This window comes from Phycodurus eques, chromosome 3, assembly GCF_024500275.1.
Source record: "Phycodurus eques isolate BA_2022a chromosome 3, UOR_Pequ_1.1, whole genome shotgun sequence".
NCBI lineage: Eukaryota > Metazoa > Chordata > Actinopteri > Syngnathiformes > Syngnathidae > Phycodurus > Phycodurus eques.
In genome coordinates, this window is record NC_084527.1 from 26,205,937 (window position 1) to 26,225,111 (window position 19,175).

General features: G+C 40.9%; 1 protein-coding gene across 2 annotated transcripts in view; it reads right to left on the reverse strand.

Moving 5' to 3' along the window:
• The window catches only part of atp2a2a (ATPase sarcoplasmic/endoplasmic reticulum Ca2+ transporting 2a), a 32,251-nt gene extending 13,428 nt beyond the window's left edge, over window positions 1-18,823 (reverse strand). For both annotated transcript variants that reach the window (XM_061672893.1, XM_061672892.1), the window contains exons 1-5: window positions 18,294-18,823; window positions 17,530-17,547; window positions 17,362-17,444; window positions 12,803-12,907; window positions 10,769-10,907 (exon numbers count right to left, since the gene is read on the reverse strand). In XM_061672893.1, the coding sequence (XP_061528877.1) occupies window positions 10,769-10,907; window positions 12,803-12,907; window positions 17,362-17,444; window positions 17,530-17,547; window positions 18,294-18,411 (463 nt within the window). In that variant the 5' untranslated portion in view covers window positions 18,412-18,823. The remainder of the gene's footprint in view (window positions 1-10,768; window positions 10,908-12,802; window positions 12,908-17,361; window positions 17,445-17,529; window positions 17,548-18,293) is intronic.
• Between the last annotated feature and the right edge of the window lie 352 nt (window positions 18,824-19,175).

A 19,175-nucleotide genomic window follows, 5' to 3' on the forward strand; every position in this document is an offset into this window, starting at 1 on the left:
AAGTATTTGGCGATCTTGATTTGGGATTCCTTTGCACATTTATTACACTTCAATTTTTCAGATAAACCAATTTTAACATCTCACAAAGACAATCAAAGTAAATGGCGTTTTAAAATAAAGATTTAATGCTGGGAAAAAAATCCAAACCTATCTGACTGTGCCATTGTGAAAAAGTCACAGCCCCCTGAACCCTTGGCGACAGTAACATAAATCAAGCATTAGCGATAAGTGGTGCGATAAGTCTTTCAAATTGCTGTGGAGGAATTTCGGTTGACTTTTCTTCGCAGAATTATTTAAACTTAGTCATATTGTAGGGCAGACATGTCGGGATCAATTTGGAGTCAGCATGACATTGGACCGCAAAATGGCATCAGCCAAAGATGTGCATGTAATTCCATGAGGAGTGCATAAAGAAATATACAGTACTCAGTGTTGGGGGAGTGAGGATACGACAGTCGGCCAATCAGGTACCAGTTTCAAAGGAGCCACATGGCTACTTTTGCATCCGCTCATGCATTTTAAGTACTAGTAATTTGTATTGGTCTGTTTGTTGTCAACTGAATGAAGACATTGTTGAAGAACCCGCGGCTGTGTCAGCGCAAATCTGACTGAAAAAGGTGAAAGTGACTGGCAAATGACAGCGACGAAAAGAACACCGACGGACTTCTTTTTTGATCGGAGGCAATGTCTACAGGAATACTTTTAAGATTATTATTGGGTGAGTTTTCATTAACATTATCTACGCTACATTATCGTTTATTCAAAGTTTTGTCAAAGAGGAAAATGTTCCGAGCGGTTGTTACAGCGCAAATCTGACTGCAAAAAGTGTTTTCGGGGTCAAAAATCACACGTTTATAGGATTCAGACACAATAGAAAACAGTTATTTGCAGATTTTCGCTATTCGTGGGAGGGTTCGGTGCCTATCCTTGTGAATAGCGGGTGTTCACTATACTTGGGTTGTCTTTGTGAGATATTAAAATTGGCTTGATAATCAGAAATTGACATTTCTTAAAAATGACCCCCTACCCCAAAAAACGAAATCAATACGGGTGCAAATACATTTTTCACAGCACTATATATGATGAGCCCACAAGGGAAGCACTGTTGTAATATAAAACCAATGTGACCTTTAGAGAAGGGAAGAGTCCAACAATAAGCAAAGCCAAAAATGGAAAAATATCTTCCCCAATGCTCTGATCAGGTTTAAATGTGGCAGTATGATGGCAGCTGTCTCCACATCACTGCGACATCACAAGAAGAGACAAAAGGACAAGCCCCTCTACTCGATACTGTACTTAGAATACAAATCATCATAATACATTCCATTAACAGGCCGGTGTCCGTTTTCACTGTCTGTTTTCCGCCTTTTTGCAGTTACGTGCACTTGAACACATGGGACTGTTGCTTCAGTTATGATCCTTGGAGAGGGTAGAGGATGATTGGCAACTCATTAAGTGTCCTCACAGTGGTGCCAGAAAGCTTAATCTGTCAGCGGGCATTGTCCAATACAGACAGACAGCATTTCTAAGAAGGACTGACATCTAACACAGTAGCATCCGAACACGAAACCACTAGAACAATAAAAGCGTCACTTCGAAGAAGGTTATTAATCCTGGCTCATGGATGGGTCAGGCTACTGTTCTAACACTCCATATTGTGACAGATATAATCTATACACACAGGGATATACTGTCAGAATCAATGTCAGTTGCAAAGTGTTGCTTTAACATTTATACTGCCTTAAGATGTATCACAAGTAAATTTTTTCCTTACATGACATTTTTTTGCCTATCCTCAGTGGTTATGTAACATTTCCTGTCTGTTTAAGTTATTACTTTTAACAAAATACCACTTGGACTGACTTTCCAACAATGGTGCCTGCAGCTGAGTTTTGAATTCTTAAGAAACACTTGGATTGTCCAGGGGCTTTGTTGCACTGCAGGCCTGCTCTGCACAAGTGTGTGCGTAAGTCAGCTGTCATTTTGTGTCAACATCCTGCTTTGGTAGCAGTCCAAGCATCTCACCAGACATCCCCACTTTTACACCTCTGTGTTTGCCAACAGGTGATGAGGTCCACAGAGTTCAGGGTTGGTGATCCATTGCACCCAGCATGACTCACAGAGGTGCCTTTTAAATAGAACTTTCAACAGCAAGAGAGGCCGTGGCACAGCATAAGCTGGCAGCTTTGACTGGCACCTGCCTCTGCCGTGTGTTAGGGTACAGCATGAGGTTTAGCCGGCCAGGCTTCCTCAGGGGCAGCCAGGAAGGTCCATGTGCTGATGGCAGCAGGACAAAAGGTTGACGTCCTGTCAAGTCAAGAGGGCCATTACACAAGAGTCGACATGACAGCTCTCCAAAGCAGCCTTCCTTAACAGCCACCTCAATAGAAATTCTCTCTCCAAATGAAGATGTACTGGCAACTATCTGCAATTTGTTTAATTTCCCTTTAATGTGTCTGAAACCCCCCCACACCCCACACACACACACACGCACACACACACACTTGTTCTGCGAATCCGTGGCTGTAAAGGAGCACGTCTTTGACAATTAACATCATAAATCCTTAGTAATCCCTAGAAGCTGTAAAATGCACTATTACTGTAGCTGGGTCTGAGTCTATTTTATCTGTGTATAGCATTTTTTTAAAAGCATGACGGAAAAGCAGATACATTTATTTGGTTTAAAGCAGACATGTCACGCTCCCAGCCCGCGGGGCGGAAGCAATTTCGTCCGGCCCGGGATCAATTTGAAGTCATCCTGAAATTTGGCCGCACACGTCAGCCAAACATGTGCACGTAATTCCATGAGCTGTGTCTTATTTGTATGAACTGTACAGTACTCAGTGTTGGAGGTGTGGGGATACATAACAATCGGTCAATCTAATGGGAGAGATTTGTCTCAAAATTATTTACACAAATATATCGGCAATTAACACGTTTTTCAAATCCACAAATGTATCGGCAATTTAAACGTTTTTCAGAGCCACAAATATGTCTGTGATTTACAAATGCGTTTTTAATGTTGTGTGTGCGCATTTAGCATGACTTATCATTTGTAAAGATTTAATTCTGCTTGTGAATTGTTGGTTCGTTTGTGGATCAGCGGGCATTGTGCATTTAGTTTTTAGACAAATGTAACGCAGTTTAAGATATTCACACACACAAATTGAGAATATTCACTAGTGTGAGAAGGCCCATCCCTCCATCCGCTAGGCGGCAGTGTTGCTGTCTCCGTTAATTACTTGACTGCAAGTCATTTTTATGGGAATCCAACAGTGATTCCCAGTGTGATTTAAAAAATAAATAAATAATTTTGATTTTGAAATGCCACATCAGATTTTTATGAACGTGGTTTAGTTGCAGTCCTTGGGTGGGCTAGTGTACCTCAGAACTGGTTTGGCTCTGGGATAACTAAGGGATTTTATTTTTATTTTTTTTAAATAATCTTTTTAAATCAGGGTCAATGGCAGACATATATGGACGTTTAAAATTAGCTTTATTATATAATGCAACTTCAGAACCTTCCTGGATGCAACACTGTCAGTTTTCTTTCTCTCAGTGGTGGACCTGTTGCCATATAACAGAGTATTTTGTTTCATTATTTTAAGTCCAAAGCATAGATGTCTGTGTGTTATATGTCAGGCTTTTATTTTGAAGTCGGCCCAAGCAGCTCGTTGGCGGCGTGTTACCGTAATGCCTAGTATGAACAGTCGTTGGGGCGGCTGGCCTTGATTTAATCTTTCCAGCTGGGGGCTCGCCTGACCGCAGTGGTTTACTCAGGATTTCAGCAGGGTCAGACCATAGACTGTTGGATTCCCATAAAAATGACGTGCAGTCAAGTCATCAACGGAGACAACAACACTGCCGCCAACGGATGGAGGGACGGGACTTCCCACACGTGTGAATATTGTCAATCTTTGTGTGTGATAATCTTGAAAACTGCATTATGTTTGTCTAAAAAAATAAATGCACAATGCCCGCTGATCTACAAACGCACCAACAATTCACAAGCAGAATTAAACCTTTACAAATGTTAAGTCATGCACACACAACATTAAAAACATATTTGGAAATCGCAGACATTATTTGTGGCTCTGAAAAACTCATGTCTGTGTCAGCACAAATCTGACTGCAAAAAGTGAAAGTGACTGGCGAGCGAAAACGACAACAAGAACACTGACGGACCTTATTTGATCAGAGGCAATGACGTCTACAGGAATACTTTTCCGATTCTTATGGGGTGAGTTTTCATTCACGTTATTTAAGTTACGTTCGTGTCTATTCAAAGTTTTGACTAAGATGAAAATGTTCCTTGTGGTTTTTACAGCTCAACTCTAACTGCAAAAAGTGTTTTCGGTGTCGAAAATCACACGTTTATAAGATTCAGACACAATAGAAAACTATATGGACGTGAGTCATTATTATTATTCTTGTTTCTGTGAAGTTTGAAGTAAATCTGTCGATGTGCTTATTCTCAGTGTGACCCAGAAAATTAGATAGCTTGAGTGCACCCCGCCATTGTTTGTTGTTTAAAGGTAGCTATCTCAATTAGCTCGGCGGCAACCATCGTAGTTACGAACTCAAAATCACTGGATGATTGCAAGTGCTGGTGATCATATGCTAAATTGTTGGTGTTATAGGCAAAAGTATTTTGATGAAGATATCAATGACTGTCTCAAGCAGAAGCCGTTGTCGACATCCCCATTATCTTGTGCCGTAGCGGTTTGCTAATCTTCCTCGGGTCCACGTATAATTAACACTACAAATAATAGATTAGTACAGCACATGGTACATCAATACAGTAGTTAAACATGATTCAGTGATACAGTAGTTACTCAAAATACATGTACAAAATATACAATATACAAAATCAAAATATATATATATATATATATATATATATATATATATATCAAAATACAACACATATATATATATATATATATATATCAAAATACAATACAGTCGAACAAGTAAACAACAAACGACACCAATTAATCATTAGATAAGATATGAAATAAAATACTGTTAACTGTTATGTATTTGAATCCTCTAGCAACACCTCTTAGATGAAAAGAGTATCAAATGGATATAATAAAACCAAATAGCAGGCATGTCAAACTCACATCCCAGGGGACCACATCATTTTGTGGCCGGTGAAAGCAAATTATTTACATCAACTTCCATGATTCTTGCTAAAATCCAACCATCCATCCATTTTCTTTACCGCTCATCCTCACTAGGGTCACGGACTGCTGGAGCCTATCCCAGCTATCTACGGGCGGGAGGCGGGGTACACCTTGAACCGGTCGCCAGCCAATCGCAGGGCACATAGAAACAAACAACCATCCGCACTCACATTCACACCTCTTGCTAAAATGTGTACCAAAATTCCACATTGTAACATGCAATAAATAATAATGAGCTATAACAAGCATTTGTTTGTTTGTTACCAAACCCATTTTTACAGTAGCTTGAACAATAGTTGAACAAACTATTATCCTTGACTTCAGATTTGAAACCATCCATCATTTTGTTGTGTGTGTGTGTGTGTATGTGTGTATATATATATATATATATATATATATATATATATATATATATATATATATATATATATATATATATAAATGCTATGATGAGGCAATGAAACATTTATATGGTTTCAAGGTCGTAACGGCTTTCTGTGGAAAATCGTACCAACAATGTGCCCCGCGACAAAAATGTTTGACACCCCTGCTCTACAGGCTACAAAAATGGGAAATTCCAGGTAACTCATGAATGCCAAACATTTTACTTCATGTTAAAACTGAGCAACATGCATGAAATGAGGAGGACCCTGGCTCCACTGTAGTATCCAAATTTATTTATACATCAATGATAGAGGGGTATATAGTTCACAACGTGAGGACCAGAGTGATTAGCTCATGGGCAAAGCAACTACAAATCCCAATTTCAATCAAGTTGGGACAAAGTTGTGCAAAACAAATAAAAACAGACCACAATCATTTGCAAATCCATCCATTCTTAACACCTCTCATCCTGTTCAAGGTTGCAGGTCGCTGGAGCCTATCCCAGCTGGCTTTGGGCAAAACGCAGTCTACACCCTAAACTGTTCGCCAGTCAGTCGCACATACAGAAACAGACAACCATTCGCACTCACATTCACACCGTCACTGAATGGGAACTGAACCCATGCTGGCTGCACCAAAGTCAGGCAAATGTACCACTACACCATCAGTGACTGATTTGCAAATCCTTTGCAACCTATATTCAATTGAATACACTACAAGCTAATGTTCAAACTGGAAACCCCGCAACTATTCACCCATTTTGAATTTAATGCCGACAAAACAAGACAAAAAGCTGGGACAGGAGCATCTTTCCCACTGTGACATCTGCTTTCTTTTTAAACAACACTCAATAAGCGTTTGGGAACCGAAGACAATAATTGTTGAAGCTTTGTAGGTGTAATTATTTTCCATTCTTGGTTGATGTACAACTTCAGTTGCTCAACTGTCCGGTTTTACGGTTGAATTTTGGGTTTCATAATGCGCCACACGTTTTCAATGGTAGACAGGTCTGGACTGCTGGCAGGCCAGTCTAGTACTTGCACTCTTTTACTACAAAGCCACACTTTTATAACATGTGCAGAATGTGGCTTGGCAATGTCTTGATGAAATAAGAAGGGTTGTCCATGAAAAAGATGTTCCTTGGATGGCAGCATATGTTGCTCCAAAACCTGCATGTACCTTTCAGCAGTAATGGTACCTTCACAGATGTGCAAGTTACCCATGCCAGGGGCACTAACACACCTCCACACCATTACAGCTACTAGCTTTTAAACTTTGCGATGATAACAATCCAAATGGTCTTTTTCCTATTTGGCCCGGAGGACACAAAGCCCATGATTTCCAAAAACATCAGACGACGGCAGACTTTTGCACTTTGCATCAGTCCATCTCAGATGAACTCAGGCCGGAAAAGCCAGCGGCGTTGTTGATATATGGCTTTAGTTCTCCCTGGTACAGTTTTAACGTGCATTTGTAGATGTAGCGATGAACTGTGTTAACTGACAAAGGTTTTGTGAAGTGTTCCTGAGTCCATGTGGCAATATTCTTTACACAATGATGCCAGTTTCTAATGCAGTGACACCTAACCAATCGAAGGACACAGGCATTTAATGTTGGTTTTCAGCCTTGCTGGTGACATGCAGAGATTTCTCCTATTCTCTGAATCTTTTGATATTATGGACCATAGATGATGAAATCCCTTGCAATGGTACATTGAGCAACGTTGTTCTTAAACTGTTGGGACTATTTGCTCACACAGTTGTTCAAAGTGGTGAACCTCAACCCATTCTTCCTTGTGAACAACTGAGCCTTTCGGGGATGCTCCTTTTATACCCAATCATGACACTCACCTGTTTCCAAATTAACCTGTTCACCTGTGGAATGTTCCAAACGTGTTTTTTTTAGCATTCCTCAACTTTCCTCATTCTTCTGTTGCCCCTCTCCCAGCTTTTTTGGAACGTGTTGCAGGCGGCAAATTCAAAATGAAAAAATATTGGGTGGGAATAAATAAATAAAAGATTTACATTCATCAGTTTGAACATTAAATATCTTGTCTTCGTAGTGTATTCAATAGAATATAGGTTGAAAAGGATTAATAAATTATTGTATTTTGTCTTTATTTACATTTTACACAATGTCACAATTTCATTGGAATTGGAGTTTGTACATCTGCCACCTTGATGGCAGTAAACAAAGCCCAAAAAAAATATCAAATACAGCTAACAATAGGATTGAAGTCAATCTCGTGTCGACTCTGATGCAAAAACATTTGGGACTGATCTGACTTCTGTTATGCAATAACAGCACAGTCTCCTTGAGATCTCTGCTTTGCCTTTATGAATCTTAAGCAGCCGCCAGCTCGGCTTTTACATAGCATGACACTTTATCGTGGTTCCCATGGCAACAAAGACTAAGCGCATTGAAGCTTTTGTCCAAATTAACAGGGTGTAACCAAGAGTAATCCATTATTCGAAAAGTTAAGCTATTTGCACTACATACATTTAACAATTAGGATCTTTTGACTCATTGTATTATAGCAAGGAAGTTAAGAAATGCAAATTACACTAAATTAACGAAGTGATTTTACCCAAATCCTCCCAATACTGTATAGAAAAATATGAATAATAATTTTTATGGCTAATATTTATGGCATTAAAAAAAATGCCATCTTTTTTAAAGTGAGATCTCTCACATTCTTCCTCATCTATGATTCCTGCTGTGTTAGTATCAGAGCATGTACCCATAATGTGTTAGCTAATCTATCCCTCCATCCATTTTCTGAGCCGCTTCTCCTCACTAGGGTCGCGGGCGTGCTGGAGCCTATCCCAGCTGTCATCAGGCAGGAGGCGGGGTACACCATGAACTGGTTGCCAGCCAATCGAAGGGCACATACAAACAAACAACCATTCGCACTCACATTCACACCTACGGGCAATTTAGAGTTTTCAATTAACCTAACATTTCAGATATAATTTGTATCAACTTTATCCATTTGGTTTTGATGAAGTTTGAGTTTCTAATGCCAACAGCCCCAGTCAGCAAGATGATATCTCAGGCTTGCTGATAAGTCATGAACCTTTGCCAAAAGACACTCCCTTGGTGACACTAGACATTTGGCAGACCACATTAAATGCCACATACGATCCATGGTGTCTGGAATCCTAGTGGAGGGTGCAGTGCTGATGGGTAGGGTCATTGTGCATTGAGCATGGTGGGGTAGCCTTCTCCACAAAGTGCTTCCCTATAAGGCCATCTCTCTTGGACACAATAGCAGCAGATTAGAGCCTCCCCCTTGCTACCCTTTCTCACAGAGCTCTGCCACCCACCAGGCTAACAACTTCACAGTCAGCTCAGAACAAACCCACTCAGATAGGCTTCTCTGTGAAAAGGAGAGAAAGCAACATACAACAAAAATGTAAACTGGCAATATACAGTGCAACCAGTCTTATGAAATGATAAAATTCCGCTAGAAATTCAGGTACTCAGGTTTCCTCCCACACTCTAAAAACATGCATGTAAAGTTCAGTGAAGAGTCAAAATTGCCCATTCGCATAAATATGAGTGTCAACTGTAAATAGTTGTTTTACTCTGTCTCTGTCTGGCAAACAGTCCAGCGTGTACCCCACCTCTTGCCCAATGTCAGTTCAGTTTCATCTACATGTAATATTGCGGGTTAATATGTAATTTTGAGACATTTATTCTTTATTCTTCAGTACGCTTATACAGGTAGACAGTAAAAAGTTGTCTTTGGAGAAACAAATCAATTGGGGTAAAACTTTGATTGTCACGATACAATGGGCCAGTCTTCAATCATCTGACAAGACCTGTCAGAAAAAATACAAAGCACTGGAAGATCAATAGTGGCCACACACACAATTGCATGTCTAGAAGTGAGCTGACCAATCATCAGACAAGCCATAGGTCACATTGAAGGTTCAGGAAAACACTATTCATGAAAATGAATATTGTAAAGATCTTGAAAGGATTTTTTTAGAAGTCACCTGAGCTTTGTATTTTCTGCAGTTATGCTGTATTTTTTATCACGTCTCAAGCTCCTGACAGCAAAGCCAACTGTTTCCACTGACTTTCACCCAAAATCTAATTATTTGCCCTTTTCAAGGTTACTACACATTCCTGTAACCCACCATGTGTGCCAAAAAACAAACAGAGGGGCATATAGTATGTGGTTGGGACCAGACACCTGTCATCTTCACCAATGCCTGCTATAAATACAGCATTCCATAATCCAAACCACCTATGACTAGCTATAAATAAAAGCAAGCGCTACACACAGAAAGATTCTGCATCACTTCATAGGCTAAGGGTTAAACACAGTTCCAAGATAATACTCGCGCTCAAAGACTCCAGCATTCCACAGACACGCCAGTCAATTGATCCTTTTGTAAGAACTGTGGGAGGGTTGCCTGGACATCAGCGTGAATGAGCACAGTTTCATAATCAGCAGAGGAGTAAATCCTGTGAGGATGCAGTCACGTGATGTGATGTGTACCAACATCTGAAACATGAAGCCATCCATACATCCAAAAATACAGCTTAATATAGCATTTGCAAGATACCCAATAAGACAATATGAAAACATTTTTTAGTGCAGAACGTCATCACCTCAAAATTGGCCTGCTTGCGTTTACAGTAGTCTGACATTCAAATGTTTCCTTTCATTTAAATGTTTTTAACTACAATTGCATAAGAAGCTTTACGAATCTATTAACTGCTTCAGAGCATCTTTGCAAACACAGCCACAATATGTTGAAATAATAACACAGGGGCGGCACGGTGACGACTGGTTAGCACGTCTGCCTCAGTTCTGAGGACCCGGGTTCAAATCCGGCCTCACCTGTGTGGAGTATGCATGTTCTCCCCCTGTGCCTGCGTAGGTTTTCTCCGGGTATTCCGGTTTCCTCCCACATCCCAAAAACATGCACGGTAGGTAAATTGAAGACTCTAAATTTCCAGGTGTGAATGTGTGTGCGAATGGTTGTTTTTTTGTATATGCCCTATGATTATCCGGCGACCAGTTCAGAGTGTACCCCGCCTCTTGCCCAGAGTCAGCTGGGATAGGCTCCAGCATGCCCGCGACACTAGTGAGGATAAGTGGTACGGAAAATGGATGGATGGATAATAACACAGGCAAATTGCCCATATGCACATGAACATCGAAGAGCATGTATTCCTACCAGCAACTTCAACGATGTCTCCAGGAACAATGTCTCTAGCCTTGATCCTCTGGACTGTCTTTCTGTCTTGTCGGTACACTTTCCCCATCTCAGGCTCATATTCCTTCAGCGCCTCAATGGCATCCTCAGCATTGCGTTCCTAAAATCAGCATAAACTCAATTTACTGCGCAAACTTCATAACACTGTACTGAGTGACAAGTGCAGCTCATTTTTACCCATTTAAAGTGCATGTTAAGGAGTTTGTAGATGGAGACAGCTAATTTGAGTAGATTATCATTCTGTAGCACAGACTGTGATGTAACATTCAGCCTTTCGTTGAACACTGTGACAAATTCATTCAAATATTTATATGCTGATTAATGAATGCAATGAGGCCAAACCCCTAAAAATATACAATTCTATTTTTTTCATATAAAGAAGAGGAACTTTTATAGCAGACAAATGATGTAATTTATCTTTACAAGCATGTTGTGCAGGACTTTTGTGTCTACTCACGCACCTATGACTCGACTGTACACCAATCTGATCGACTCGATCGGTATCAGCCGATAATTAGCATTTTATGATGATCGGCTGAATTGTCATAATTCGCTGACGTCATTGATTGGTTTCGCAAAAGACAGTTACTCCGCGTCGCCATCGTGTACCGTATGTTTGAATCCAAAACAGAGTTTTTATTTTTTTTAAAAAATTATTTTTAGCCTTGTCGCGTGTCTTTTGACGTAGTACTCTAAATATCTGGCTGCCAATCAAGTTATATATGTTTAAAAAACAAAAACAAAAAAAAACAAAAAACAAAAAAAAAAGACGGCAGCGGTGTGGGACAGACAACACAATATATTCATGGATCAGACTACAAGACAAATTTGGTCTTCACGATTGCACTATGTCAGAGTACTGCAATAAAATCTTGTCTTCTGATGCCACCGCATCCTGTCCTTTACGATCACCGGGCTTTATCTTGTCAACTCAAACGCGACCGGATACGCTCATTACCATGGCGGGATCGCGCCATGTGTATTATAAGAACAAAATGGGAGAATACGTGTGGTGGTCGTCACCAGTGCTCAAGAGAGGACTTTCATTCAAGGATTGCTTGAGGTATGTTCACATACTTTTAATAAATTACTTCATTGTAATTAAATTACTTCGCACACCGAAACTTTACAGCATGAGAACGTCGGCATGTTTACGTACAACCGTTAGTGCTAGCACTAGCTTTCTAGGCTACATAACGTTTTGCTGGCTGCTTGCGAGCCGTATCGTATTAAAAGTACGTGAACATAGCTCAAGCAATCCTTGAATGAACGCCCTCTCCCGAGCAACGGTGATGACCACCACACGTTAATAAATTTGCGAGACCTATTGTTGTTGTCGTCGCCATTGTAACGAGTGTATCCGGTCGCGTTTGAGTTGACAAGATAAAGCCTAGTGATCGTAAAAGACGGGATGCGGTGGTATCGAAACACAAGATTTTATTGCAGTTTTCTGACATAGTGCAATCGTGAAAGACCAAATTTGTCTTATAGTCTGCTCCAGTCATTACGTGTTGTCTGTCTCAGACGTGTTGTCTGTCCGCCGACATTTTTCTTTTTTTTAAATAACTTTATTGGTGGTCATATATTTACAGTACTATGTCAAAAGACACGCGACAAGGCTAAAAATAAAGTAGCTTTTGGATTCAAATATACTGTACACGATGGTGACGCGGAGTCAATGTCTTTTGCAGAGCCGATCAATGACGTCATTGATGGGATCGCCGAATTATGACATTAAAACCGATCAGCATAAAAAGCTAATTATCGGCCGATACCGATCAAGACGATCAGATCGGTGTAAAGTCTCATTTTCAGTACACAAGTATATACAGTAAATGAACAAGTCATTTAAATAGACACATGGCTCCATCTTGTGATATATATATATATATTGTGACCATCTTGTGATCAGCAAAATGCAAACACGAGGTGATGGTGTATGGACAAATTGCGGTATGTTTAAAAAGTGAATTGATGAGATTGATAACTACTCACCTGCCACACGCCAACGATGGCATTGGCAATAAGAATGAGTAAAATTACAAAAGGCTCAACAAATGCAGTAATACTTTCTTCTCCCTCCTCAAACCAGGCCAGGACCTAAAACCAGCACACAAAACATAAATTACTTTAAAAGGTACAGGTCAGTACGCCATTAGAAATGCAATCTTGGTGGCTGTGTGACAGCATTAATTCAATCCATGTAAATGGGGGCTAGTCAGCTGACAGAAATTTTACATCAGGATCACTGATGCAGAAAGTATTGTATTTCAACATGCTCCAAAACTAAAATTACACTGATTTTCACTTGGCTTGTTTTCAGTGTAAACTATCATGAAAAAACTTCAAAGTCCCAAAGCAATCAGCAAATATCCAATACGATGTGTCAAACAGCCATGTCACATGAAACAGTGCAGCAGGACAATGCTTAACACAGATAGATGTTGATGTTACAACATAATTTCAATGAGTAATTATTATCATTAAATACATTAATCCCAGAGTTGACTCAATGCATTTTATGATTATTTTGAGAAATGTTGCATTCAAGCATGTGTCCATGGAAATGTGTGCCAAGAGGTATCACTTGTCTGAACATGTGTTTAGGATTAAAACGTAACAACAGGCAAACCAAGCATAATTGATCAATCTTGTAGCTCTGTGGGTTGTAAACTCGATGTCGTTGTCTCAATAACCACTCATTAAACCTTGCACATTTATTTCAGTTCAATGTAGTTATTTTGAGAAACAGTTTATTTGTAATACACATTTGAGGTTGTATTTGATTACTTCTGAACAGGTTACATATTAGGTGTGAACACAGTGAGCACTGAGGGCCCAAATTTGGTCTTGAGCGGGGCTCTGTTCCCTTGTCAGACAGCAACCACTGACACCTCCATATCACCTGACTGGCTGCTGTACACTGCATGCCACATCCACACGCACATTGACTTCTTTTCACTCTATATAATGCTTACATTTACACTACAATTGAGATGAACCTGCAAAAACTACAAAAAAATGCTGTAATATGTATGCCAGGCAGTAGTTGGCAATGCCATTTTGTACACACAGTGCATGCGCACCGACTGTTTGTCCTCATTGATGTTATTCTGAAACTAGGGATGTCCCGAACCAACTTCATCACTTCCAATCTGATCGAAGAATGTTATTATGCAGTAATTCGTTTTTCACAGACTTTCACAGCTTATTGTTATATTTGTATATGTTTATGCAGCGTTTGTGTACCAATATATATTATTTTGAGTGAAATAAATGCCGCGAGTTTGATGCAAATTTTCGTTAGCTCGTCAACTCTGTTTTTCATTCATTGTGTGTTAGCTTTGAGCTAGCGAGTTTTCTGAACAAAAACGAAGAAAGAAATGAAGTCTGTGATATATTCGAACATTCAATAGGTTTAATTCTTTGGCTGTGTGAGTTTAGTTTTACAGTGAATTTCAACCGGAGTGTCAATAAATAACTTTAAGCGCGCAACATTCACTCTTATCCCTTGCTGCTTTTGTTAGCACCTTAGCAACCGGTTGTTGTGACTGTGTGTGACCGTCTGGGCGCTCCTGGATAGAAGTGCTGGAGCGGCGCATGGAATGGACTGCTTGTATAAGAGTGATAAAAGAAGCCGATCCTCGTTTTTTTTTTTTGCTAACATCGGACCGATTTCCGATCTCAAAGATCAGATCGGGCCACCCCTATCTGAAACAGTATTTTGCCTTCATCTGTTAAAAGTTGACATACTGAATAATAGTGTGATTCAACAGACACAAAAACTAAACGTACCACAAAAAGTAACGAAATTTGTGTTTGGTAGATTTTTTTTTTCTTTGTTGGAAGATTGCTTCCTGGCAATAAATCTTATACTGTTGAAAAGACTGTTTATTATTACCCATTTAATGGTGCCACATTTGTAAGGAACATTGATTTATGCGATGAGCAGCAAAGCTGTGTAATGTATGACTGACTCTTGACTCTTTTGAGCATCTGGTTCCCCATCAGGCACCTAATTGGCAGCACCTGTGAGCATAGGCCCAGCTACAGTGATCAGTGGTTGTCTGCTCCAAGAATGGCCATGCCACATTTGACTGCTCTGGATAGGGCACGTACAATAGGGCAACTTGAAGCTGGTGTTCTGCAAAACAAAGTTTCGGAATTGTTTGGAGTGAGTCATCTTCAAACTGTTCCATATACTGTAAGTGCCAATGTCTGAGACAGGCTGCGAAGTCGGTGTCCCAAGAAGATGACACTCCAAGAAGACAATTTCATCCTCTTGTCAGGACTTGGGTACCGTTGGTTGTCTTCAATTTATTTGCAGTCGAGGTTTGGAGGATGATACGGCCAAAGTCTCTCTGCCCAGACAATCTGAAACAGACTGCACACAGCCAATCTGAGGGGGCCTGCCATGACTGACCTTTACCATTATATGCACTGGAACCTGAACATGTGGACAAAAGCTATGTTCAGGAATGAGTCGAGATTGTGCCTCCCGTGGCAGCGGAAGAGGCTCAGCTGAGTTCTGACCAATAAACTAACATCTTTTGGTTGAGGTGTGGAGCAGCTTCTCTCTCACCGGAAAAACAAGGCTTCTCATCATTGGAAGTAATCTAATTGCAGAGATAAATCCAGATGAGATTATGCAACCAGTGGCAATCCCATATCTCCAAAGTCTGGGACTGAACTCTGTCCTCCAAGATGACAATGCTCACCTACACAGAGCGGGATTTATCAGAGACTACCTCCACAATTTTGGAGTGGAGAGGATGCAATGTACTGACCTCAACCACATTGAACACTTTGACAAATGCTGGTCAAAGAATGGGATGCCATCCCTTAGTTGTGTGTGACCATGCTGGTGACCAGTATGAGGAGGAGGGGCCAGGCTGTTATAGCTGTGTATGGTTCTTCCACACGTTAGTGAGGTATCCGATTGTTAAAATTCATTTAACGATACAAACGGTACATTGTTAAATTGCCAATGTCTTGTTTCTTCAAACCTGAATCATCCTATCTACCAAATACCAAACAACAGTTGATGGCCACAGCAAAATAAGATGTTTGGCATTGGGGAGAAGATTTTGGCAAATTGTTCATGGGTGCAACCCACATACTCTGCTCTCCTACTCATCCCACAAATGCATGTTCCTTACAAATGTGGTACTGTTTAAAAAGGTAATACACAGGATTTCCAATGGTATAATATTTATTGCCAAAAGCATTTTTACACAAAGACAAATAATTTACCGAAACAAATTTCTTTACTTTCTGTGCCGTTTATGTAAAAAAACAACATACAGAACTGTACACTTTACTTTAGTGACAGTCCAGTTTCCTGCCAACATTACTTTTTCCTTTGTTTACATGGACAATTACAATGCCCCTTTCAAATTACTTTTCAAATGTTTGCAATTTCAGGCTCCAAAATGATGTTTGTCATGCAAATCCATCCATCCATTTTCCGTACCGCTTATCCTCACTTGGGTCACGGGCGTGCTGGCGCCTATCTCAGGTGACTCTGGGCGAGAGGCGGGGTACACCCTGAACTGGTCGCCAGCCAATCACAGGGCACATATGGGCAAACAATCATTCACACTCACATGCACACCTATTCGCAATTTAGAGTAGTCAATTAAGCTACAATGCATGTTCTTGGAATGTGGGAGGAAACTGGAGTACTCGGGGAAAACCCACACAGGCACGGGGAGAACATGCAAACTCCACACAGGTGAGGCTGGATTTGAACCCGGGTCCTCAGGACTGTGAGGCAGACGTGCTAATCAGTCGCACACCGTGCCACCCTGTCATGTAAATGAATGGCCAAAACAGGTTTTTCAGTTAAAAACAGTATTGTAAGTAAGCAGCCCCTGAGAGAGAGAGAGAGAGAATTACTAGAGTTATGTGGAGTTGGTCACACATATCCATAGCACGGTCATACGACAACAGAAATGGGCATTCCCAAAACTGTTAACACGGAGTACACATGCAAAACAATTGGTTAGCTGAAGAATTATGATTCAGAATGAGAAGAGGGCAATAAGCCCAACTCGTGACAATTCACAACAAATTATAGTGATCTCACTTTTGTGCATTTATTACTAATTAGTAATAATAATAATTATTATTATCATGTCTAGATCTTGACACTGATGTTTTATGTTGCCGAGTTAAGTGAGCCAGACACAACTTAAATCTGGTGGTGTCACAATTCTTCAGATGGATCGCAAAACCTTCAAGTGTTTAACTACCCGACGTGCACATAACTTAAGACATTCACACGTCAGCACCCTGTGCTGCCTACACCATATCCCAGCCATTCGTCACACAGGGCTCAATCACTAATACCATCGTTAATTTTCACTTGCACATGGACACCGTTTCAGTAAGACATGGAAAGAGGAGGCTATTTTCAGGATGCAAGGCTGGCTCCTGTAAGTGCTTGGACTACAAATGCGTTAACAACAGGGAAGAGTTATGATGACAAGCATCAGAAGGTCACCAGCAAACTCAAACCCCGAAGAGTAAAAGAAAAGAATTGATATACTTACAAAAGAAATACAGGCAGCAAGCAGAAGAATTCGTACGAGTAAGTCTTCAAACTGTTCAAGGACAAGCTCCCATAAAGATTTCCCTACAGGGATGAGAGAGTTATTAAACAATCATTCAAAGAGAGATATTTGTAATATGACATAACAGTGTAGTATCACTGAAATTACCTTCCTCTGCTGGTAACTCTGTCAAGGGAAGCATGCCAAGGATGCAACAAAAAAGAAGAAGAAAGAAATAGATGTCAAATAGTTAACCAGATGGACATTTGCTTCTGCTTAAAAAAATAGGAATAATAGTTCAGGACATGATGTCAAACAGCAGAGATACTTAATGACAGTGACCTGTCAAGATTGTCATTCAAACTAACTACCTACAGTAGACTACATTTTAAACAATATACAATATCAGATAATGTAGCCTATTAGGAACTTCCAAATACATTGTATAACATCTAATGTCACAATGGAAATTTTGGACAACTTTTTAAAATCCACTCCAATCAGGGAAAGTGATTTAATACCAGGTATTACCTAGAAGGCTGAGATCACGGAAATGAACTGGATAAAAGGGATTATCGTTGACTGAAATGATGCATGCCGTGTACACACGTGGACTAATAAGTTTCGCCTGCAACGCCAATGTACACTTCGACAGTATGCACACATTTCCATGTGGCTATGACAAAGCGAACACAAAACCGAACGAATATTGGACGGTTCATCCAGCACTGTACATGAACCACGTTCGCACTGGCCCCAAAGTCACGATGTAGTCATGAGTAACAAGTCAGAAGCGGGGATCGCTCAGGTCACCGGTCGCTCGGGTAACCCGGCCGGCTCACGTTGACTTTTAGCACACATTCGAAACGGCTCCGGACCGCTCATTCATTCATTCACAGCCGCAATGACTTGAGAAGTTGAAAGTGGCGTACCGTTCATGCCCCATTTCTCCCGCTGTCGTTTCACCTCGTCCAGAGAGAGCCCTGTGCTCTCGTTGACGCAGAAATAACAGTAAACTTCCTCCACACTCTTCGTGTGTGCGTTCTCCATGGCGGACTGGCGGCTCCTTCCCGTATAAGCTTCACACTTTCACACCGCTGTAAGCACCGCTGCGCCTTGCCTTCTCTCAATGAGCCAGTTGGGAAATAATGGACTAACTAGTTTATCAAGGGAGCGCGCGTGGGTAGCAACCGACAGCCAAGAACGTATTCGCCCTTTTTGCCCTTCGACGAGTCTATGTGACGAAAATGGATACTACGGTGAGCCAAATTGTCGTTGCCCCGGTGGGATGAAGATTACTCTGAGCGCCGGGGTATGTCCAGAAACGGTGGCAGGCTGCCTACTACTGTGTCCTGTGTACGACGGAACTGCATTCGTCCGGACTGGTGCTGAGTGTTTCGGGGCTGTAACCAGCTTTGTGTGAGTGAGCCATTGCGTCGCTGACAAGCTGCCTTTATCAAAGCGCTACTCCGCGGTTCTGCATGTGGACTCGTCTAATTGGACGAACGGTGTCAGCTGACACCCCCCCCCTTCCCCCCCCAAAACCAAGGAAACACAAAACCCCGGAAATAACTTGGGTAACTCTTGAATACATTAGTGATTTCATTTCATTCATTTGTGTTGCTCAATAAGACGTGACTTACTAAATAAATGCATACAATCTGTCAACACAGCCATGTTAATGGTGAACATTTAGAGACCCATTGGCCCCAGCCGAGATCTTCAGGGGCTGTCATTGTATGTAACCTGACAGGGATGACATGACGTGCATCATCTGTTAGCACAGCTCAGTAAGGCCCTTAGACGAAGATGCT